This window comes from Eptatretus burgeri, chromosome 1, assembly GCF_056783735.1.
Source record: "Eptatretus burgeri isolate ZD-2024b chromosome 1, Ebu_testis_v1, whole genome shotgun sequence".
Classification (NCBI taxonomy): domain Eukaryota; kingdom Metazoa; phylum Chordata; class Myxini; order Myxiniformes; family Myxinidae; genus Eptatretus; species Eptatretus burgeri.
In genome coordinates, this window is record NC_140961.1 from 30,981,065 (window position 1) to 31,006,064 (window position 25,000).

The 25,000-nt window shown below is 43.6% G+C and overlaps 1 protein-coding gene across 1 annotated transcript in view; it reads left to right on the top strand.

The window, feature by feature from the left end:
• LOC147034164 (uncharacterized) overlaps positions 1-25,000 on the top strand; it is a 266,468-nt gene that overhangs the window by 232,432 nt on the left and 9,036 nt on the right. The window contains exons 32-35 of the mRNA XM_085850149.1: positions 10,731-10,836; positions 19,279-19,322; positions 22,806-22,993; positions 23,446-23,538. Of these exons, the coding sequence (XP_085706275.1) occupies positions 10,731-10,836; positions 19,279-19,322; positions 22,806-22,993; positions 23,446-23,538 (431 nt within the window). The remainder of the gene's footprint in view (positions 1-10,730; positions 10,837-19,278; positions 19,323-22,805; positions 22,994-23,445; positions 23,539-25,000) is intronic.

The window sequence follows — 25,000 nt, forward strand, 5'->3', positions numbered from 1 at the left end:
TCGAAGCCGACGAGCGCCTCGCGACTGGCGGGTATTTCACGCTGGAGGAGATTGCGGAGGAGATTCTGTGCAGTGAGGAGCCGGTGGAAAGCGAAGATGATGAGGTAACTGTCGAGGAGGAAATCGTTCCGTTCGAGGAAGCCCAGCGCGCTTGTAGCACCGTCCGGAAGTTCATGCAGCAGAGAAGCGGGAAGCCCGGTGTGATGCAAGCGTGCGATCGGCTAGACAACGAGATGCACGAGATCCGCCGAAAGAAGATGCGCCAGCCGACGATTCTTGAAAGCTTTGTGTGTCGTGAATTTCTCGCCATGCCATATGTTAGTGTGTGAACTCTGTTAGTGTGTGTATGTTCTCCGTTCGCTTAGCTTATACAACAGTCGTGCCTTTTACTTGCTGGAATAAATTTTGTCTAAAGATTAACTACAGATGGGTAACTTGAGAAAATAAGGCCGTTTTTACAAAATCTCGTTACTATGCCACTCTCGCTACTATGCCACTTTTGCTCGGTCCCGACGGGTGGCATAGTAACGAGCTTTGACTGTATATGTGTATGTATATGTATATGTGTGTATGTATATGTATATGTATATATATATATGTGTATGTATATGTGTATATGTGTATGTATATGTATATATATATATATATATATATATATATATATATATATATATATATATATACATATATATATATATATATATATATATATATATATATATATATATATACATATATACATATATATATATACATATATATATACATATATATATATATATATATACACATATATATATACACATATATATATACATATATATATATATATATATATATATACATATATACATATATATATACATATATACATATATATATATATATATATATATACACATATATATATATATACATATATATATATATACGTATATATACATATATATACGTATATATATATATATACGTATATATACATGTATATATATATATATACATATACAACAATACCACCCGTCGCTTCACCGACAGGAATACTCAAGGGGGAGGGAGAAAAAGAGATGGAGGAGAGAGAGCGTGGAGAATGTAGAGGTGGGGAAAGGAGAGAGGAGTGGTGGGGAAGGGAAGACAGTGAGAGGAAGGGAATGCAGACGTGCGGTGAAGCGTTAATTACGATTCATACCAATTCATCAAAATAATTCTGCATAGAATAACAGTGAGGATGGAAACAAAATGATGTCTGAAATCCATTTTCTACCGCTCATACGATAAATATGGCCCAGAGACAAACTCCTGTCCATACAAGTTAGCAGGCGAACACTGCCCGGATGTGGACACCGCCTGCACATTGACATAAATAAAGATCGAGACATAGACATGCATATAGATCTAGACATAGACATACATAAATATATAGACAGACAGAGACATACATATCGATGTAGATTTAGACAGACATAAAGACAAAGGCATACATATAGATATAGATAGAGATATAGACAAAGACATACATATAGATGTTGACATACATACATACATCCATACGTTCATCCACACACACACACAAATATATACATACACATATATTTTTGCCACGCAGTTGCTCTCTTCATCAAAAACTCTATTCCTCACTCTCCATCCACTGCTGTCACTCACCCACACCCCCAGGAACACCATTGTCTACGACTTCCCCTCCCCTCCCACCTCATGTTTACATGTGTGTTGTACCATCCACAAAACGGTGATCACACTATTTACACCTTGCTCGCCAAAAACATGGACCAACTTTCATCCTCTCATCCCAACTCTTTCTTCCTCATATTTGGTGACTTCAATTGTCAACATGCCAGTTGGCTGGGTGTGTACATCCCTCACCTGCCATGGCACTTCAGCAAAAGACTTTTGTGACTCATTGGGACTGACGCAATCTGTCAACTTCCTGACCCGAATCTCAACCAACAGTACTCCATCTCTTCTGGATCTGATTTTGACCAATTTCCCTGAAAATATCTGCTGTTCTTCCTTCGCTCCAAGTTGTTCGTCTGACTGTACGCTTCTCAAAGTAGACATCTCTCTGGCTGTTATTAGAGAACCACATCAGCGCCATTGAGTCTGGCATTTCACTCATTTAGAGACTAGCAGGGACTTCATGCAGCCAGCCATCAAACTTCGAGACTGGACTTCCATCTTTACTTTCTCCGACATCAACTCGTCCAAGGAATTCTTTCAAATATATTTGCTGTGTCATGCACAGTTTTATCCCATGTCGTCTTCAGTTGTCGTACCCTTCCTCCCACCCATGGTCCAATGAAGCTTGTGGCCAGGCATTTGTCTTAAAACAACTTGCCTTCACCTCATGTAAGGCAAATACAATTGAAGGGAATTTCAGTTCCTTCCACAAAGCTGGTAACAAGTTCGTGTCTCCCCTCAGAAGAGCCAAGGAACAACATTTTTCGAATCTCAAGTCTGAACTCTCAAACCTGGCTCCCTCCCCGAAATCCTGGTGGTGTCGAGTTAAAGGCCCAGTCACACCTTGACATTTTAGCGAGCGATGGCAACGTATTAAAATTTACGTAAAACGCTGGCTTACGTTGAACTTTTGATGTTTTTTTTTTTTAAAGATTCGGACGTATTCATAGCGACTTGGTCTTATGTATAACGCATTAGTAATGGACACAGAACGTTTCGTTGTGTTATAGATAACTTATACCAACGAATGCTGAACCTGTTGTCGGCCTACACAACCTATGCCCAACGATAGTCTAACTTAGGCATAGCGCGTTGCATGCATTGCCGACGATGTCGTGACGTAGCCTAATAAAAGGCTGACGCATGATTCGAATCAGAACTGCCGTAGAAATGGAAGTGTCAACATCGCAGTCACACCTTGGCGATCTTGCCAGCGTATGCCGACCCAAGAAAAATGTGTCTAAAACGTTGGGGCACGTCAAATACGGAATGAGTAAGTTTGGTATACGTGAGTAGAATGCTAAAGTACGCTATCATACGTCGTAGTAAGTAGAGTACGTCAAGAAATTTTAAACATGTTCAAAATTTTACGACGTACTTGGCGTATGACACACGCACAGATGCCAACCCTCCCGATTTCATCGGGAGGCTTCCGAAAATTCACCCAAATTCCCGCCCTTACGATCACTATCCTTATCCTCCCGAAATTTTGATATTTTGCACTGTTCACTAATCAGAATGTACTAGTATGAGAATTGAATGAAAAGCATCGTCTGCTACGTATAGCATGTGGTAACTCCATAACGTTCGCTGCTACCAAATTGTACGTAAAAAATTGCAAATTCAAATGAGGAGCAGCGAAACATTGGGTCTGGATCTCGCTTATGCGATCATGCACTGAGATTTAGTGCATGCGGTATGTGTGCAATACAGTGCATGCGGTATGTATGCACAGTGTATATGCATGCGATACGCTCACTGCATGCAGCTGGGCCCCGTACCAGCCCGGCGGTCGCGACCACCGTGCGGTGTTTAACAGCCGCTAGAGTTCTACGAGTCGCGCTGCAGCTGTGGAACATCGACTTCGAAGTTACCGATGCTTCAAGCCCTCGATGTTGATTACGAAATGGCAGAAAAGAAGCTTACGAAGACCAAGAAATGGTCTCAGAAGTACAAGACCGAATACAGTCTCCAATACCCGTGTATTCGAAAGTCTGAAAGAGGAATTCATCATGCGTATTGTACAGTATGCAGCGTTGATATTTCAGTTGAACACGGAGGTCGCGATGATATTCGGAAGCACGTTGGAAGCAAACGGCACACAGACATTGCAAAGGAGAGATCTTCGAGCACGAGTACCGGTACACTTCTGAATTATTTCACCAAACAAGGGACAAGCGAGGAAGAGGATGTTACCTGAGCGGAACTTCTCTTTAGTGGATTTATTGTGGAACATAACTTGCCCATATCAGTCTCAGATCATGCTGGACCTCTATTTCAAAAGATGTTTCCAGATTCAAAAGTTGCTTCAAAGTATGGATGTGCAAGAACAAAAACTTCAGCAATAATTGGTGAGTTGTCAAATGTTACTGCTTCATCTATTGCCGATATTGCTAGACGAGCTCCATTTAGCCTAGCTACAGACGGTAGCAATGACAGTGGTGAGGCCCAGCTATATCCTGTCCTGATTTCGTACTATGACAACAGTGCTGGGATTGTGAAGCAAGGTTTGCTAAGTTTGCCTGCGTGCAAACAAGATTCCACTGGAGAAAACATTTTCAAACTGCTTGATCATGAGTCCAGTGACAGGAAAATTCCGTGGGGAAATTGTGTTTCCTTTTGTGCTGATAATGCCTCTGTCATGGTGGGCAAGCACAAAGGAGTCGCTGCTTATATCCACAAACAAAATCCAGAGTGCTACATCATGGGATGCCCTTGCCATATGATGCACAATACGGCCAAGAAGGCGGCTCAGGCCTTACCCATTGAATTAGATGACTTTCTCATCGATATTTACTACTACTTGGACAAAAGTAGTAAACGCGTCAAAGGAGTGAAAGCACTGCAAGAACTCTGTGATGCCCCGACACACAAGATTCTGAAGCATGTCGCAACAAGGTGGCTGTCCCTTGGTCAGTGCCTAGACAGGCTGATTGAACAGTGGGAGCCACTTCGCCTCTTCTTCAAAGAAGAAGTACGAAGAAAAATGCAACCAACTGTAGCCAAGACTCTAACAACGAGCAAGAAGGACGGCACTGTATCTACTGCCAGTACTGGCACTGCAGGATCAAGCACTAGTGGAGCAGCATTCACCACTACCACTGCAGTATCTGCTGCGAAGAAGACAGCAGGGACAGCACCAAAACCAATGCTGAGAGCAGGTAGCATCACCGGCCCTTCATCACGTTCATCTACAAAGCAGATCCCTTCAGAGTCGAGAAAGACTGTGATAGTCCCATCTACAGGCAAAGAAGGACCCAAGTTAAGTTCTGCTTTTGCCAAATCACTTGATAGAAGCTCAGCAAAACCTTCGAATCAGAGGTCTTCTTCCTTGGCTGCACCTACCTCAAGCTCTCTCCTCAAACGTAAAATTGGATCTGGTACTACGAGTCTGACCTCTTCTGCTGGCAGTAAACGCAAGTGTGATCGCCCTGCGGCTAAGTGTACTACGAGTTCTACAACTAAAGCGCATCTTCCTCAAACACTGTGCAGGAATCTAGAGAAAAACGTGTCAACAGGATGTTCTTGTCTCCACAAACAAAACTCCATTGTTTCTTCCTTCGATATGCTAACAAGCTTTTTGAGAAGGGGAATCTTCTGCTCCAAAGAGACGAACCCTGTATTCATCTCCTGCACGGAGAATTGAATGGTCTTCTGAAAGATATCTTCGTACGGTTTTTGAAACCATCGGTGTCATCGGTTCCTCTGGTAAATTTACCCTTCTCTGACAGAAATCATCAGAAGAATGATGAGGACCTCATGATTGGGAACGATGCCAAACTGTATATAAGGGAACAAAGGAGTCTCAAGAAATCCACCTTCACTCTGAGTGAGTCAGACATCCAAGGTTTCTTCAGTGCAGTTCGCTCATATTATGTGAAAGCCTGCAATTACATCTTCAAAACCTGGCCGCTAGATGATGAATTAGCCAAGCATGCTCAGGTGCTGGATGTTAAGCTACACCAAGAAGTGGGGTTTGACTGTGTGGAGTTTTTCATCAAGAAATTCCCCTGTCTGTTCAGTGGCGGTGATACTGACATAGACAGTCTTGAGAGTGAATTCGCTCACTACCAGGCAGACGCCTCCATAGCTACAATTGCTACTGAGACAGTGAGAGTGGATGAGCAGTGGCATCGGATTTCACAGCTCACAGATCCCTGCACTGGTGCCAAGAAGTATCCTAATTTGAGCAAAGTGATGAAGGGAATCTTGGTCATTCCTCATTCGAACGCATCATGTGAGCGGGCACTCAGTCTTGTACGGAAGAATCGTACTGAATTTCGTCCCAATTTGAGTGTCAAAACCCTGGAAGCTCTCTTAATTGAAAAACTAGCTCATAGCACCCCTTGCTACCAGAGAGAATACAGCAAAGACACAATCAGAAGGGCTAAAAGAGCCACACAGCTGTCACTCAGCAAAGCTGCCATGGAAAAAGCAAGCAGCAGTAGTACCAGCCAGTAAGGTAAGAAAAATATTGCTTCTTTTGTGCTTTTTGTTAATCTTTGATTGTCCCCTAACTTACTAATATTAACATACATGTAACATTAAAAAGTGCACAATTTTCCCCTTTTTTTGTTCAAAAAGTGGGAATTCTTAACATGTTAAATGCTCCAAAATAGGGCTCAGAGGGCACTAGAGAGCGTCTAGAACCCCAGAGCTTCCAGGGCCCTAAGGCGGGCCCTGGACCCCGCCGCAAGGGTCGAGCGCTCCGCGCTCGAGATGTGCGCTTCGCGCACATTATTTGGTGTCGGTTAAAAATCCTCCCTAATTCTGATTTCCAAAAGTTGGCATCTCTGCACACGTTCCGCATGCGATGGGGATAAGTTGTACACACGATATGCGGACGCTTACACACGTCCACAAAGGCTACTTATAAGCTACTCATAAGTCGAAACACGTCGCGGTAATGTCTTTTTTACGCGAAACTTATTTCTAACTTATGTTTGACGTGCTTTGAACCAATTCTTTACGTAGTCCCAACACACATTGACGTATTTAGACGTATTTCAATGACGTCTTCCGGTCGACAAAAAAAAATAAATGAACGTGTTTCTAACTTACAACTGCCATATAAAGACGTGTTCCCAGTGATTTTGGGAATTGGTATATAAAAATGCTGCTCATAAAAGGGGAACCCAACAATGTTTTCGAGTCGATGTCCATGTCAGCAGTAACAGTAACAGTATCAGTATCAGTATTAGTATTAGTAGTAGTTTGTTCATGTTGGCAGTAGTAGGTGAGTGTGAAGGGGAGGGTGTGGGTTATGATGGATCCTCCTTGCGTCCGCGTGTCCACGGGTAGGAGACATCTTTGAACCATTGTTTGAAGTTCTTCGCGGCTAATTTTTTTATGGGGCTTTTTCAACAATGAGCTTTGGCTTGTTTTTACGATTTAGGTCTATTCATAACGGGTTGGACAAATGCACAATGAACTAATAATGTGCATAGAGCGCTTCGATAACTTATAGATACGGTATACCAATGAATAATTATCGTGTAGCCAGCGTTCACAAACTATGCCCAACGATAGCCTAACTTATCCATATCGTGCAGCAGTTTATCTTTGCCGGTGACGTGGGGTTTGCTATTCATAGGCTGCCACTTAACGATTTAAATGGCTGCATCTCCACTATTGAAAGTAGATGCTTGCGCTCAACAATTGGATTTTTTTTTACACTCAACGACTTTTAAACGGTACCACTCAGCTATTTTCATTGTTTACAATGAACGATTTAAATTGCTGTCACTCGCCTTTGTTTTTTGACGCTGGGGTTTGGAAATTTGAAGCGTTTCTTCTGAACGTGTTAAATCGCTCAAACTCGACTATTTTAAATAGACGCTGCCGATGGACAATTGGAATCATAGCCAAGCTAGACATCGAAGTGTGAACATCCTCGTCATGCCGAAGAAAAGTTTGAAGAATGCTGCAAATAAGTGTCCTGGCCGCGGCCGTGGACGCTGACGCAAGGACGATCCATTATACCGACATCTTTCAGCCTATGAGTAACTTAAAAGTAATGTCTGTCGACGTGTGGTAACGATCGCGTAACGTGCCAACAACACGTTAATCATACGTTAGAAATAAGTTTCGGGTACGCTAAACATTACCTCGGCGTGTCTCAACTTATGATTAACTTACAAGTAGCATGTGTTGACGTCTGTCAACGATCGCAGACCGTGCATACAACTTGTGGCCAGCGTAGCGGAACGTGTGAGTCACACGCCGGCATACATCGTGAAATTTCAAGCATGCAAAAATTTGAGGACAACCGAAAAGTACAACGTTTAAAGCCAGCGTACAACGACGTATGGCAGTATTTTTCAGTGTGCTCTCAATGTTATCAAGACTTACCCATAACGTATTCAAAGTGTGCCAGCTTTTTAGAAAAATTTTTCCAAAATCGGCATACGTTGGCTAAAACGTCAAGGTGTGACTGGGCCTTAAGTCTGTTTCTGGTGGAAGTTCCCCCTCCATCCTCATCCTTTCCTCAAATGGCTGCACAGCTGACACTTCACATGAAGAGGCTGAATGCCGAAACTCTGTGTTTGCTTATTAAACTTGTGTTCCAAACTCATCGCTTTTTGTACCCACCTTACCCAGTTCCACCCAGCTGTTCTTGGACTCCTTTTCTCCTAACAGAGTGGAGAGCTTGCTGACCGATCCAGACTGCTTCAGCCCACATGTCCTAAAAACCTTCTCTGCTGTTCTTGCTCACTCTCTCAAAAAAGACATCCCTGCAACGAAAGACCAATCAGCCTTCTCCCAATCATCAGCAAGGTTATGGAATCCATTATCGCTTCAGACATTAAATCCTTCCTCTTCTCCAATGGCTTGATTTCTGAAAATCAATTTGGATTCAGACCAGGTGACTCTACCCTGGATATGCTGCTTCTGCTCTCCCAACAAGGGAGGGAGATCTTCAGTGCCAGATTTGAAAGCCGAGCCATTTCCTGAGACCTATTGCGTACTTTCGATCTGGTCTGGCACCCTGCCCTGCTCACTAAACTCTCTTCCTCTGGTATTCAAGGCCATCTCCACTCATGTCTCACAGACTTCCTCTTCTGTTGCAGCCAACGTGTGGCCCTTCATGGAGTTCTCATCCTCTCTTCCTGCCAAGCTGGAGTTCCTCAAGGCAGCGTTCTGGGCCCTGTGCTTTCTGTGGTTTTTATCAATGATCTCTCCGACTGGAAAATCCTCTTTATCTCTTTGCTGATGACTCCACCCTCTGCTGCACCATCTGTCATCACTCAGATCGGCAAGCAGCAGCCTCTTGACTCTCTGCAGATCTGGATAAAATTACAAGCTGTTCCAACACTTGGAACATGTCTTCAATTTCTGACAAATCTCACACTCGCTATGTCTCTCCGAAAGGACGGTCTGGAACCCCCCCACCCCCCCCCCATCTACTTTTTCAACAATCCTTTTGGAGAAGTCTTTTCATTCATGCTTCTGGGTCTCACTATCTGCCATGATCTTTCCTGGGAAAGCCACATTTCCCAGCTGGCCTCCAAAGCCAATCACCAACTGGGAATCCTCCGTCGTGCAAAGTCCTTCCCTGACACATCTGAGCTCCTGACCACATCCAAAGCTTTCATCCACAGCCTGATGGAGTCCTGCTCTCCCTTCTGGCCTGGTGTTCCCACCTCTCACCTTTCTCAGCTTCACGCTGTGGAAACCAAGGAATTTAGTATCACTGGTATCTCCTGAGATGAGGCTGAATCTTTGCGTCTCTCACCGCAGACAGGTTGGTGGTCTTTCTGTCTTCTACCTTCTCCCCTCCAGCCTTGCCCCCCCACTCTTTCTGCAATATGGCCCTCCACCCCTCCCCCCCATATTTCTGTAGGGCGCTCAAGGTCCATCAGCAACCCCCTTGTGATAACACTACCAAAATTAAGAATCGCTGTTCACCTTCACTCTTTCATTCCTCTGTTTTTTCCCACCTTTGGAATAAACTCCCACACTATCTTCAATCACACTCTTCCCTCCAGGTCTTCAAAATAGCTGTTCGCCACCACGTCTTATCTTCTCTCATTCAAAACCACAATCTTTTCTACCCCCGTTAATCCACCCCAAACCCACCTCCTTCAAATTCCCTGCTTTCCTTCCTGAAAGTTCTTGCAGTGTCCATCTTGTTTACCCTATGTACCCCCACCCCACCCTCTCCCTCACCCTTCCAAAGATCTCCTCATGTCTCTGTTCCCCACTGTTTTGTGCTACCCTTTCCTGCCCCTCTTGTCTCCTGCTCCTCTTGTTGTACGTAATGTGTGTTAGCTCTCATCCGAACCTCGATATTCTTTCCAAAAAAATAAAAGGTGAAGTGGCGTAATGGGAAGGTAGCATGAGGGGAATGAAAGGTCAGTGTGAGGAGAGGGGGGGATGTAAGGCAGCATGAGGGGAGGAGAAGGGCACGAAAATCCATCCAAACAGCAACATTTTCTTTTAACAACCGGTTTCTATGTAAAACCGGATGGTAGCATTTAAAATCTATGCTATCTACCGAGCAAAGGCCTGCATGCATGCATGCTCACAAATGTGGCGACCTTTGCACTCCTCCGTGCGGCTCACTCTGAATCCGATTCATACATGTTACACTCTGGGGAAGATGTTTTAAATTCAAGACAAAACTGTCAGTCCTGAACAGTCCCCTTTGCAGAGAAGGGGAGGGGGGGTGGGGATAAGGTGGAGGGGGTGGGGTGGGAGATTTGAGGAAGGGGAAGGATAGAGGCGGAGATAGGGACAGAGGTGGAAGGGTTGGGAGAGAGGACAGAGAGGAGGGGGGTGGGTGGGGGGAGTGAGAGGACAGACAGGTGAGGTTTGTTTCTCTTGAGGATGACATGAAGATCCAAAATACATTGGATTTTTACGAACTTAAAGAGAAAGATGAGAAAGAAGTTACGATGGTAACATTGGAATTGTTTTTTTTTGTGTGATTGTATGTCTTATGAAGCACTTAAGCTTGAAAAACGAAGTTCTGGGTCAAAGTGTTTCAACAAAAAGGGCCTCAAGTATTCTAAACGTCTTCTCATTCCCGACCACAGGAATTACAATCTGAGCTTCCATCCCCAACGAGAAGCGGAAGTTTGAAGGCTTTCGTGGAAGAAGATGAGGTGCCACTGGTGACCCAACGCAACGCTGGATGCTCACGTAAGTTTCACAAGAACAAGAGGTTGCCATACTTGCTCGAGTGCATTGTTTCTTGATTACCCAGTTCTGTGTTGTTTCTGAGGTGTACATTAAGATAACAGGGAAGTATTTTAGCATTTTTCTTTCTGAATTCTTCAGGTTTGCTGAAGCATGTACCCATTCCTTAATTTTCTGTAAAATTTTCTGAGCCGATGGCATTTTTGCAAGGATTTATAAAAAAAGTGTCGTTTCAGTCTCATGATGTTGTTAATACTCCAGGGGCTTACGATTAATCTCGGTGATTAAACGCGATTTGTATTTATGGTTGTTCTCTGTTATTAATGATATTGTTGTGTGTTGAGTATTTTTGCTTCCTGTTGTGTGATTTTGTGAAAATAAGTTGAGCTTAGGCCATGTGGTCTGAGAGTTCCTTGTCTTTGACACAGTGCAGTATTTACATCCTCTCGCCACAGTTAAACACGTGAAAGCACCAGAAGAAACAGCCGAGGCCATTTAATTAAATTCAGTTACCTGGTACGCTTGTCGCATTATCATATTATTTTATGAACCACACATTGTCACCTGATCAAGTTCGGTTTATGTTGACCTGAGTTTGAGTGTTTTATTTAAACCGACTCATGATCATCCAACTGTGGCACGTCATTATGTGATACAGCAAATTTTGCAAAAAATGGCACAGGCATTTCTTTCTTTCTTGGCTCCTTATAAGTGTCCAAACAGACTCATTCTTGGATAGAAAACTTGTTTTATTTTGTTTGAATGCGGACATCTGGTTGGGTTAAACAGTGGGGTGAGGTGATTGGGTGTTGAGGAGCGGAGGAAGTCTTGACTGTAATCCACAAGGCAGGAGTCGTTGGACGACACTTCTGTTGAAATATATGAAGTAATGCATGACTTCAACAGGAGCACCCCCTTCCTTGCAACACGAGATTGTCAAACACGACCTTGGATTCATCATTTATGGATGTGATGGGATTTGTCGGTTTTACATTTGAGTGTAGATTTGTGAAATGAAAAATAAAAAAAACAATTTTCCCAATATTCCCGTCGAAATGTATCACGGAATACATTTCGTATTTCATTTAGTTCACACACTGCACTGGCATACGACTTCTTACTTCTGAATCATCCAGAATTTTCTGATGCATTTTGATCTCATTGCAGAAAGCAACACTTGTAATGTGGCTATGCTACAGCATTGAGTGAGCCCTGCGATCTACCCTTCTCACTTTGTTTCCCTTGGTCCAAGCCCTCTTCTTGCTATCATTAATTTGTTTCCCCATCATTGAAACATCCACCTGATTTTACCGAGTTGTCCTCCTTATGTATGCATATTTCTTTGGACAGAGAGTTTAGGCTCATGGAAGAATGGAACAGGATGCAACAGAACAAATTACATGGGAGAGAGAGGGAGGAAACATGAACACCAAATTTGAAGGACAACATATAGGCAGACTTGGAAAAGTAATTGGTGTGGGGAGGGATGAGGAGTAAGGGAGATGCATGGGGTGAGCTAGATGGATACAGTCGCAAACTCTCAAGAACAGGAAATTTGGAAGGTGGTGTGAGAGTGGATTGATGGGAGTGGAAAAGATCATGGTTTTGGATGGAGAATGATCGGAGATGATGTGGAACAGTTTTCTTGAAGGCTTGGACGGAATAAAGTGATTGAAGAGAATGTGGAAGTTAGTTCCACAAGTGGGGGGAAAAGAGGAACGTATGAGTGGAGGTGAGTTGTCATTTTTCTATTTTATGAGTTTCACCAGAAAGGGAGTTGATTATTGACCATATGTGCCCTGCAGAATCCTGGGCGGGGGGGGGGGGGGACACAAAGCACAGAAGGAACAAGAAACAGAGGGTGCTCGTGGTGGAAGACAGAAATTACTGACCTGTCTGTGATGGGAGAGTTTTAGGAAAGAGACTCAACTTCATCGTGGGAGATTGCAATGATCTTCAATGTCTTGGTTTCCACGACGTCGAACTGAGCAATGATGTGAGGCAGAGCCACCATCCCAGAGGCGAGAGCAGCATTCCATCAAGCTGCGGATGAAGGCCTTGTCGGTGGATAGGATGAGGGGTGCTATGGCAGAGGTTGGATTTGTGAACAAAAAGATAAAGGGGATTTTTCTATTCAGAGAGATCGTTGATGAAAATAAGGAATATGTCTTGGCCCAGAACACTGCCTTGCGGGACTCCAGCTTTAATGGGAAAGGGAGATGAGAAGGTTCCAGAGAGCCACACGTTGGCGATGAGGGTATAAAAACCAAAGAGTGGTGATGGCCTTGGATATGCCAAAGGCAGAGACTTTGTGGAGTAAGGCTGGTTGCCAGACTAAATTGAAAGCACCAGATATGTCTGGAGAGACGGCCCTGATCTCATGTCTGACACAGGCGATCCATCCATTGTTGGGAGAGTCGGGGCAGCGGCAGAGCAGGGTTCCAAGACGTGAGCTGATGCCGTCCGGTCCACTTGCAGAATCCGAGTCGAGGCTTGCCAGAATCCTCTCCAACTGCACAGGTGCAAAAGGCACAGAGTGCAGGAGCTGTTTAGTGCAACTGGGTCGGGTGGGTACAGAGAGCGAGGTTTTCGGGAAACAATATTTGGAAGCAAACACGGAGTTGAGGCAATCGGTCTTCTCACGAGCGTTGTCTGCCTTGGTGCCATGTGAAGAGAGGGAAGGGTAAAAGGGAGACCATGCTACAGAGACAGACAAAACCAGAATGGCACTCGGGAGAGTGCATACCTCCGCCATGCTAAATCAGTTACATTTTGTACACCAATGATCGGCCGCATCTGGATCCAGACCTTAACCAACATCTCATCGGCTTGTTCTTATCACTTAACCAACTCATCCAACTCTTTTTGTCAAAACTCGGCCACAATTTTTTTTTTTTGAGATATTGTGGGATACATCGTGTTTGACCCCATTTCTTAAGGGTGAAGAATCACTGAAAAATTATCGTTTCTGGATCCAAATTCAGATCTTCACCAAAATCCAATCAATTATTCCTTGTCACACACCCAACCTGTTCACAAATTTCTCTCTGAATACATCCACAACTTTTCGAGATGTACTGCTATGCATCGTTTTTCTTTCCTTCGCTGAAGAAGTCGCCGGAGCATTATGTTTTCGGGTTGTTCGGCCGTCCGTACTTAGGTACATCCATACGTGGTCTGTCCAAGCTAATTTTCTCTGTTTTCTCTGCAACTGCTCATCTGATTGATACAAAATTTTCACCAGAGGTGCCACGACTCATGGGGAATGTTCTATTGATTATTATGAGACGACCCGTGAACGCGGGTTCCCGTTGTGACAGCGGTTGATAAAAAAAAATCATTTCAAATAAAAGATAGCTCCAGCGAACGATACCGCTAAGGTTGTTTGCATTGATCAAATAATTGCAAAGAGTACTTGACTGATTCGGGAATTGATTTTTTAAATATTTTTTTCGTTGCCCGATTTGAACGAAACTTGATACTGCACATCGCAGGAGAATGGTGAGTAATGCGGGCCGAGAATTCTTGCGCTATCGTGTACCGTTTTGGCTGCATTTTGGGAACATGCATACATACATACATACATACATACATGCATCCATACATACTTACATGCATACATGCATGCATACTTGCATACATATATACATACATGCATACATGCAAACATGCATACATTCATACATGCATACATACATGCATACATATATACATACATATATACATACATATATACATACATACAAACATATATGCATACATGCATGCATACATACATACATACATGCATACATACATATATACATACATATATACATACATGCATACATACATATATGCATACATACATACATACATACATACATGCATACATACATATGTACATACATGCATACATACATATGTACATACATGCATACATACATATGTACATACATGCATACATACATATGTACATACATGCATACATACATATGTACATACATGCATACATACATATGTACATACATGCATACATACATATGTACATACATGCATACATACATATATACATACATGCATACATACATATATACATACATGCATACATACATGATGAGAGTTTTAGAAATATATAGATGACATCATTGGTCATGAGATGTGGCAGCCATGTTGGAGAAAAGAAAAACTTTTGACGTCTTTCTTCGAAACTTCTCCATGGAAAAAATTGAAACTTGGCACATGTCAAGTACCCCCCATGGGAAATGTTTTTTGTTTTTTTTTCATAGGATGTCATGGGTGGCCTCGTTATGACGTAATAATTGCATTCATTGTACGCTTCAAAGGGATGATGTTCAGTCATGTGGTTCAGTAGCCACATGTTTTTTAACATAAAAACCTTCAAAAAAAGTTTTCTCTGAAACGCCTGAACCGATTGATGCAAAACTTTACAGGTATGTTCACTTATTCATGAGGAACAAAATGTTTTCCTCATGTAACATCATCGGTCACATGGTGTGGCAGCTGTGATTTTTGTTGTTGTTGTTGTTGAAGAACAATACATTAAAAAATCTTCTCCAAAACGGCTTGGCAGATCGATTGGAAACTTCTCACACGTGTTCGTCAAGCCTTGGGGGTGCCATGGTGTTCACAAATAATTAATAGGTCACCTGGTCTGGCAGTCATATTGGATTGAACAAAAATCTTCACAAAAAGTTATTGCTATTTAACCGCTTCATCAATCGACATTAAACTTCACCAGCGACAGGTCACGACAGGCTTTCACCCAAAGCTATTATCAAGAAGCACAATGACTTGATCCATGTGGCAGGCTGTCTGGAGCAAATTGAAGTACACTAAGCATTTGTGTTGCTCAAAAATTGTTTTGCGCTGCCCAAGCTCCTGTATATTTTGCGTGTGTCTCCCTCCTAACTGAAGGGTGCACAGGTAGGAGCTTTTGACCGCACCGGTTGGGAAAGTAAGTAAAATCTCAAATGATGTTTTCAGCCATTCTGCTTGAATGCAAGCTCTGCTCCCAGTTAAGCAGGGAGGTCTGGGTTTAATGTGGGTTATTGATATTGCTTTCCCTGGCTTCATCTCCTCATTGATGGCATTCCCTCCCCCCCCCCACCACACCCCCCAGTCAATGCCATTCTGTCCCACGTCAGCGGTTTGGTGTGAACGGGGTTGTTGACAGCAGTTGTGTTGTCATGGAGTTAAGCCCATATTGATATTTGCGAACCCGGAGGCCTGTCCCGGCTTCGCCAAAAAGCATGGGACGTTGAAGCAGCAAGAGTGGCTTTTGTCAGCCTGTTGAACAGTGCAGATCAGGTCACCAGAGCTCATCTTTTGGCCTTTCTGTTTCTTGACCCTGTGTCTTTATGTGTTGCAGTTGCACTATGAGTTGGAGCATCAGTCTGTGAACGGCATAAATGTCCATGCGGCAGAATGATGGATAAACTTGGACACCATTGTCTGTCAGGCCGTTTCAGTGCCAGTCGATCTTTTAGACGTTCGGCCATGAATGATGTGGTCAAACATGCCCTTTATGGGGCAGGGATACCATCTGTCCCGGAACCCCTTGGAGTAGACCTTGGTGAGAACACTTGCCAGGATGGCTTGAACATTGTCCCACAAGAATGGGAAAAGCCTAACCTGGGATTGCACTTGTGTCGACACTTTCGCCAAATCACACGGTTACAATACAACTGCAACAGCTGGAGCGACTGGCACCGATGCGGAAGTTCTGAAACGCAATCAATACGCCGGCCTCAGCCAAACTTATTTATTCGAACCAATCACCATCGAAACAACCGGAGTGTATGGATGATCTATGTCCATTTTGTTATAGTTTCATCTTTTTTTAAACTTCTCTTTACTTGATTGAAGTTTAATTTAATTTCTTATTTATTTTAAAGTTTATTAACAATTAATATACAGTTAGTGTGCGTAGGTGGGGAAAACTTCCTGCCTGAACTAATGCATGGACCATGTTGGACCAAAGAAGGAAAAGATGAAACAGGTGCCAGGCTGGGTTCATTTATAACATAAGCAATTTATTTCAAGCGAGGGTGAGGAAAGGTCATGTGGCACAACAGAAGGTTTATTACAATATGTAAAGCAGGGCAAAGCAAGGATTCCTGGGTGCGGAAATAGAAAATAGTTATAATTCACAAAAGAAGACAGTGCGAGCTAAACCGATCAAAACTTCTGCAATCAGAACTTTTTCAAACAAGTGCCCGCAGACACACACCTGAGGAAGCTGGAGAGTTCAGAAAGAGGAGAAGCAGTTGAGTTGGCGACCTCTTGGTACCTGGTGCGGTTGACGGACCTCAGCAACCCAATCGCTTTGAAGGGGGGAGGATGGAAGAAAACTGGGGAGTCTATGGAGCTTGAATGGGAGGTGTAACTGGGGGTGAATGAGGTGCAGGTGTGATGCACTGAAGGAAGTGTGAAAGAGGTGCATATCGGTTATTGTTACTCTTTTGATTTCTGCACCTGCATTAGACAAGCCAGTAGATGGGAGAGAGAGATGTATGAGAGGGTAGCTTAAAGTGGTGTGTTAAAGAGTCTGGAAAGGGTAATCAGCATTGGCTGCGGAATGCAGCCGAGCGCCGATGAACTGGGGATGACCCGGCAATTACCCCGATAACGTCTCGGTGACGCCGATGACTGCTCGCTCTGCCCTGCTTGCTCAGCACGCGATCACCCTTGATGACTGCTTTATGATTTGCGCTGTTCTCTCACCTCAGGCTTGGTGAGTGAGTCCTTTGATCAGCTTTCTGCCACTATCTTTATCGAGCCTAGGCGAAGGAGGAGCCTGAAAATGGATCAAAAGGCCCTGCGGGAGTTTCTGAGCATTCCCATTCGCATGCTGATGCCAACCTGAGCAGTAGCACCACCAGACTCTGGAACCAAAAATGGCTTCATTTGCCCCCCAGCCTGGCCACGCAACTGACCTCCGAGATTAGCTTTGTCCACGGGTTTTCGGGAGCACTCTCCAGCCATGAACGTGCACTTGGCTCCCTTCGAGCGTTGTGATTTAGCGGAGTGCCAGGGTTCTCCAGATGTTGTCGAGTGAGTCCCAGCACATATTTCGCTTTGAGTTACATGTGTGCCGACTCGCAGGCACCTCTGTTCCCCGGCATCTCAAAGGATGGTGGTGAGCGTCGAGAGAGCTACCGGTGGTTGCGGTGGTTGTAGTGAGGTGGGGAAAGCACTGTGGCATTTGTGGTGAGGACATGGGAGCATAAAGGTGGTTGTGGTGAATACTGAAGTGGTTGTAGTGAGAAGGTAGAGTGTAGGTTTCTGTGGGGATTTTTATGAGGCGTTGGGGTGATTATTGTGAGCGTTATGACGTCATTGTGAGGCGTCCATTTGTGAATGGCGCACAATTCAAACGGGGAAATGGCGTGCATGTTGCTAATGAGACCAGAGCTGGAGCGTTCCTGTCTGGTCTGGCGTGCGGGCATCCGTGAAGAAGTTGAGTGTGAAATAAAATGGATGAAAGAACAGCAAAGGGGAATTGAAGACCCAACTAAAAGCCCTACGCAACGCATCTTGTCCCAATTACCCACGAGACAATGTATGGGCTAATTAAACTAATACTAATGAAATAACTGTCTCAGGACTGCTGTATGTTGGGTGCCATTGCCTTGGGGGGGGAGTGCAGGCTTTGCAGAGCCACAACAATATTATTTAAATTGATAGATTGGCTTCAACTTTTCCCGTCCCTGGGGACGGATATCTTTGATAACTTTTCCCTCCACTTGGGACGGGTACTCTTCCGTGTTATTTATTACTTTGAATCTGGGTTCAGGTATTTAAATCAAACTTTGTTGAAGTTTGTATAAATGATGTAATAATGTGGGTGGAGGCATGTCTGGCAATGCCACATCGAAAAGTGCTCTTCTTGTTGGCCCTTCCTCTCAGTGGTGAATAATCACTTTAAAAATTCTTGGACCCAGTTCCGGATCTTCACTAAAATTGAATTAATTCTTCCTTGTCACACATCCAGCTTCTCCACGAAATTTCGTCCAAATCCGTCCAACTTTTTGAAATATCCTGTTCACAAACGGATCTTGAAGTTCAATCTTGAGGTTGGACAGATGATGTTTTCTGGCTCTCCTGATAATGGACACATGTTTGTTGTGGGCTTTGTGTGATGAACTGAGATTGTCTTTTGTCGAATGTGCTTTCCAGAAAAGAGAAGGCAATTTGTTTTAAATATGTCCCTCTGTGCTGTGTTTACCTTTGCAATCTCTGTCATCCATTTTCCTTGCAATTCCCATCATTTTGTTTTGCTCACAAGCTGCAGCTCCATGACCCTCAATCCAAATGAACTCCCCATTGAGACTTTGCTCTGTCCCTTGAGTTTTTGTAATTTGATGACAAAAATATTTGCATTCATGTTTTCCCTTGTTGCATAATTTAATTCCCATTATATATTTTTTGTTGTTGCTGCAGGAAAAAGGGCATCAAATGGGAGGTTTGTGGGGCTGCTGGATAAGGTAATGTACCAGTTTGGGGATTGTATGTGTTTACCGATTGCCAGATGTGATCATTGTGATGTCATTGTTCCATCATTTCTCAAATTTCACACTGAGGCCTCAAATGTTTTGATATTTTCCAGTTTTAAGTCGAGAATAGCTGAGATTGTAGTGGGAGCTTTCCCAAAATAGTTCCAATGTGAAAATAATGTACTGTACACTTTTATTAATTATTATTTATTTATTTATAAATTTATATATTCGCCCATCCCCCGTGCAGTGGTAGACGGGGTTTTGCAATCACTTCTGTGTGTCTGTGTCTGTCTGGGCCTTAACTTTTTTTAATTTGAGCTTTTGTCATCAAATTATCTACAAAGCTTTATGATGAGAAGATAGAAAAGACAAATTAATAATGACCTCAAAAGGTCAGCATCATAAATTGTCAATTTGCATCCAATTGACCTGAAATTTTAAGAATTTGCATGTTGGGTCACTGAATTAGTTCCCAATCAAAAGCTCGAAGCCGATTATATTTGTATTTTTTTGATCAAAAGGTCAAGGTTGCTTAAAATCGTCAATTTTCATCCGATTGACTTGAAATTTGGACAGGGTGTGCATATTGTCACTGAATTGGTTCGTCAATAAAATGCAAGAGGCTGATTGTTTTGAGGTCAAAAGGTCAAGGTCACTCAATCCTCTGTTTACATCAGATTGACTTGAAATTTGAGCGGGGTTTGCATCCTGGGTCACTGAAACCTATTGCTTTAACGTCAAAAGGTTGTGGTCGCCTGAAATCATCATTTTGTTATTTTGGCTGATTTTGTCAAACAGAAGAAGAAGAAGAAGAAGAAGAAGAAGAAGAAGAAGAAGAATGCGGACAGCCTTTGCATTTTCAAATTCCTTCAATTTTGACTTGAAGGGATCCGCTCTCTACGGGGCCCGTAGGTTATTTTGTTATCCTTATTCAAAACAATGTATTTCGAAATACCGCTCACTGCAAAATTCAAAACACCTCACTGCACTGTAAAACATGGGGACAGCAATACTGTACTGCAAAGGGTAGCGACTTGTACCACCCTATCACGGTGACACTCCACATTCACAGAGAGAATTTGCGTCTTTGCCCAAACTTCGCTCCCCCACCCCTTTCTCTGCCCACTCCCCAAAGACCACCAGCAAAGATAGAAACACCCTTATATGCAAATTGGGGTCATTCTGATCCGATGCAGCAAGTCTGGATTGAATCGGCCCAGACCTGCAGGAGGAATACTGCGACAAACAAACAAACACAGACACACACCGGTCCGTGAATTATAGTTACGAGCAGAGTACCCGCCCTCCAAGCGATGTTCCACACATACACCATATTCTTGTCACACACCTTTTTTGAGTGGTCAAAAGGTCAAGGTCACCCAATCCAACTGAGAACTCTGTATAGGAAGTGTATAGGCAACTTAAGGCTCTGCAGTGTCAAAAATATAATATAACCTGGGCTTTGTGCATGAAGTAAAAATATACCGACCGCTTATATTTAAAAACACCTCACTGCACTCTAAAACCATGGGAAAAGGAATACTGGACTGTGCTGTCAATGGTGAAGACTTGTAATCCCTTCACACTACCTGGAGGCGTCGCCACATGATACATATTAACATGGAGAATTTTCCTCCCCTCCCACCTCTCCCAAAACCACCATCAAAGATAAAAACTCCCGTACACATTAATTGGGGTCATGCTCATCCTATGTCGCAAGTCTGGACGTAATTAGCCTCGAACCGTAGGAGGAGTCATGCAACAACCAAACACCGGTCCGTGAATTATTGCAAGGACTAGCAGAGTACCCGCCCAAAGGTCAATCTTGTTTCACGCATGCAACAGGTTCTCCTGGTGCATACCTTTATTTGGTTGGTTTGTAGGCAACTGACAGCTCTGTATCGGCAAAAATCCAAATACCCTTGGTTATGTGCATGAAGCAAAATAATATCTCCTACTTATAATTCAAAACCCTCACTGCACTAGAAAACATGGGGACAGGAATACTGTACTCTGAAGGGTGGGGACTTCTCTCTCTCCCACCTTGAGCGGCGCGACACGACACACCTTTACAAGGAGTATTGGCGACCTCCACACCCCCCCCCACCCTCCGCTCTTGCAAGATCACCAGCAAAGATAAAAACACCCCTACACGCTAATTGTGGTCATTATGATGCAGCAAGTCTGGATGGAATCATCCAAGAATTGGAGGAGTTACACAACAAACCCACACACACACCTGTCCGTGAATTCTTGTAAGGATTACTTTTCACTCACCTGGATTTCAATCAGGTGAGCTTATGCGATTGAGCAATGTCCGTAGACTAGTCGCTCAGCCAGTCAGTGAGTCCGTAAACACCAGTCTTTCCTTGAGCCAAACACATGATTTTGATGAAAGTTGGTCATAAGCTTCATATGGTATGATGCCTAACGAAGGTGTATTGACCGCATCAAAATCTGCTCTCATAAAGGGGACCAATGGGGTCTCCCCCCCCCTCTCCAAAAAAAAGGTGTCTGCTCTCTTCCCCAAAACTACAAAAACAATTCCGATGAAACTTGACCACTACCTTCAACAACCGTGATGTACTGAAGTTTGTTCACAACATTTTAAATATTTGGGGTCTTAGGGGGTCAACAGAGGGGTTGCCCCACAAAATAGGTATTTGTTGTATCCTCCAAAACTAAACACAATTTTGATGAAACTTGACTGCAACATTCTTCACCCATGGTGTACCAAAGTGTATCCAACGCATCAAAATCTGCACTCATTAAAGGGGTCTACGGGAGGGTTTTGACCCCTGCCCCCACCAACCCAAGGTAGACATTTGCTTTCTTCTCCAAAGCTGCACACATGACTTTGAAAGTTAACAACTTTAACCACCTGTGATGTACCAAAGCTTTTTGACCGCATTAAAATCCGTGCTCATTAATAGTGTCTACGGGGGGAGGGGGCGGGGGTGGGGGGGGAGGGTTGCCCATATAGTTTTTAAAATATTTTCCTTAAAACCATTGTGGTTGTCTCATCACATGAATGATGAAGACATTGTTAAATAAAATATATGCATTTAGGGTATTGCATCACAACTGCAACGTCTCGTATCGAAAGGTTGGGGATTCAGAGAATTTTTAAACTAAATATGAACAACTTTGCATCGGGAATATTGGTTGAAAATTTGATCATCATCGGTCACATGGTTTTGCAGTCATGTTGGATAAAGCAACCTTATCCCTTCATTGCTAAACTCCATAGATGTGATCGATCACCCATTCTGAATTTGATTTGAGAAAGAGGACGTTTTGGGTCAGGTGTTTGAGCAAAGCAGGGTTGTATCGAAGCGGGGCAGCGTGGTACCTGACCATAACTGCTCATAGTTAGCGCATTTGAAGTTATTATTGAGATTCTGACAGCAGTTGTACTTGTAACCAAAGGTCTTCCTTGAATTTTTTTAATATTGCATTGTTTATGGGCAGGGCCAGGAAAGAGAGGCAGTGAGCAGGGATGAAGCCAAGAGCGATGTCGGCAATCTTGAGGAAGGGAGGAGAGAGCTGGACATCGAGCCCAGAGTGAGCAAGGATGGGTCAAGTGTCCACAACAACCCCAGCACACAGTCGACCTTCACGTCACTCTCCGTACCCAACAGTTCAGCATCGTCAACATTGTGAGTTGTGTATTGTTGCTTTGACTTTAAAAATGAATACATCGAGTTTCTTTCCAAATGATTTTTACTTCAACAGTGCTGGAGATGGACAGATATGATTATGAAATGATTTTTCGTTTGATTGTGATGAAATTATAAGAAAAGTCCAAATGTAATTATTGGTTTCCATGTGGAATTCATATTTGTTGCTATTGTCTAATTAGAATGCGTTCATGGTTCATTCAGTTATTTCATCCTATGTTGTACTCAGTGGCGTTTACCAATTTTACTTCAGTGGTGTCAGTTGGCGGTGCCTTCCCTGAGTTACAAATAAATAAGGTTTTAAAGTTATTTTCTTTTGCTGCCGGTAATTATTCAGAGTAAAATTACAAATATTTTATCAAACGTTGGTCCCTTTCCCGCCACCCTCTCCCTTTCCCGACTGCTGCACCTTATCTCTTGCTACATCATAGTTCCATCGGGAACGAGGATAGAGAAGCACTGCAGGCCCAACAGGTTTGGAAGAGAAGAATGATGTCGGTGTGGCATGCAGCAGAAGGTCACAAGTGAGTGATTTGATTCTTGTGCACAATCAATGTTTTGAGGAAAAACAGGAACTTTATTAATCGCCGTGCCTAAATTTGCTTTCCTGAAGGGTTGAATCAAAAGACAGCATGTACTTAAAATCATATTGTTGAGTCGACTTGTGTGCTGACGTGGGCATGCCGCTCCGAAGCGATATGCTTCGTAAATGGCTGAATTAAAGCGAATCACATTCACATGGAGAGCGTAGCTTCCCTCACCTGGGATCCTTGATTGAGATAATAGTTTATCGAAAGGGGACGAGACAACATGAATGGAGAGACCCGAGATGAAAGCCAGATGGAAACGATGAATATATTGGAAGAAATAAATACACACTCAACTGGAAGGGAACTCGGAGCGCACACCTCTGCCACGCAATGCTTAATCCAGTGTAACATATCAGGGCCAATAATTTTTTGAAATATGCTACTGTATATGTCGTTTTTGGCCACATCTCTCAATGCTGAAGAATCACTTGTAAAATCAAAAAATTATTGGATCCAGATCTGGATTCGGATCTTCACCAAAATCGAATCATTTCCTTCTTTTCACACACCCAACCTTTCATCAAGTTTCGTCCGAATCCGTCCACAACTTTTTTCACTATCCTACACACAGACAAACAAACAGACAGAAAGGGGTGAAAATATGACCTCCTTCACCTTCGGTAGTGGAGACAAAAATCAGGCCCATAGGCGTTCCACGGGAATTGTCCCCAAAATAGGTATTTGCTTTCTTCTCAAAAACTACACCTGCAAATCTGATGAAACTTGGCCACAACCTTCATCACCCGTCATGTAGCAAAAGTTGTTCACGGCATTAAAAAACATCGTTGTCTGAGGATGTTTGTTTGCCTGTTTGTGGTGAGGATGTTGAGATCGTGGAGAGATTCACTCACCTTGGCAGTGATATTCTTGTCTCTGCTGGCTGTGAGTCAGAGGTCAATAGACGTCTGGGTCGGGCCTGGGGAGTCCTGGATTCACTGGATAATGTGGCGCTGCCGGTACCTGTGCGGGAGGACGAAAGTCCGAGTCTCCAGGTCCTTGGTGCTTCCAGTCTGGCTCTTTGGATGCGAGACTTGGGCTCTGACCAAGGATCTGAGACGGAGACTTAATTCCGTTGGTACCAGGTCTCTTCGGAGAATCTTTGGCTATCGCTGGTCGGACTTTGTGTCCAACGAACGGTTGCTGAGAGACTCAAATGAGATTTGTTACCTGCATAGTCCGTGAGCATCAGTTGCGGCTGTATGGACGTGTGGCTCGTTTTTTTAACGCTGACCCTGCTCACCAGATTCTCTCAGCGATGGAGTCTCGTGAGTGGAGGAGGCTAATGGACCGACCACGTGCTTCGTGGTTGCAGCAGGTTGATCGGCATCTCAAGGAGATGGGGATGGGCCAGGCAACTGCCTGGGGGATGGCCAGAGGGAGGCCCCTGGAGTACCGG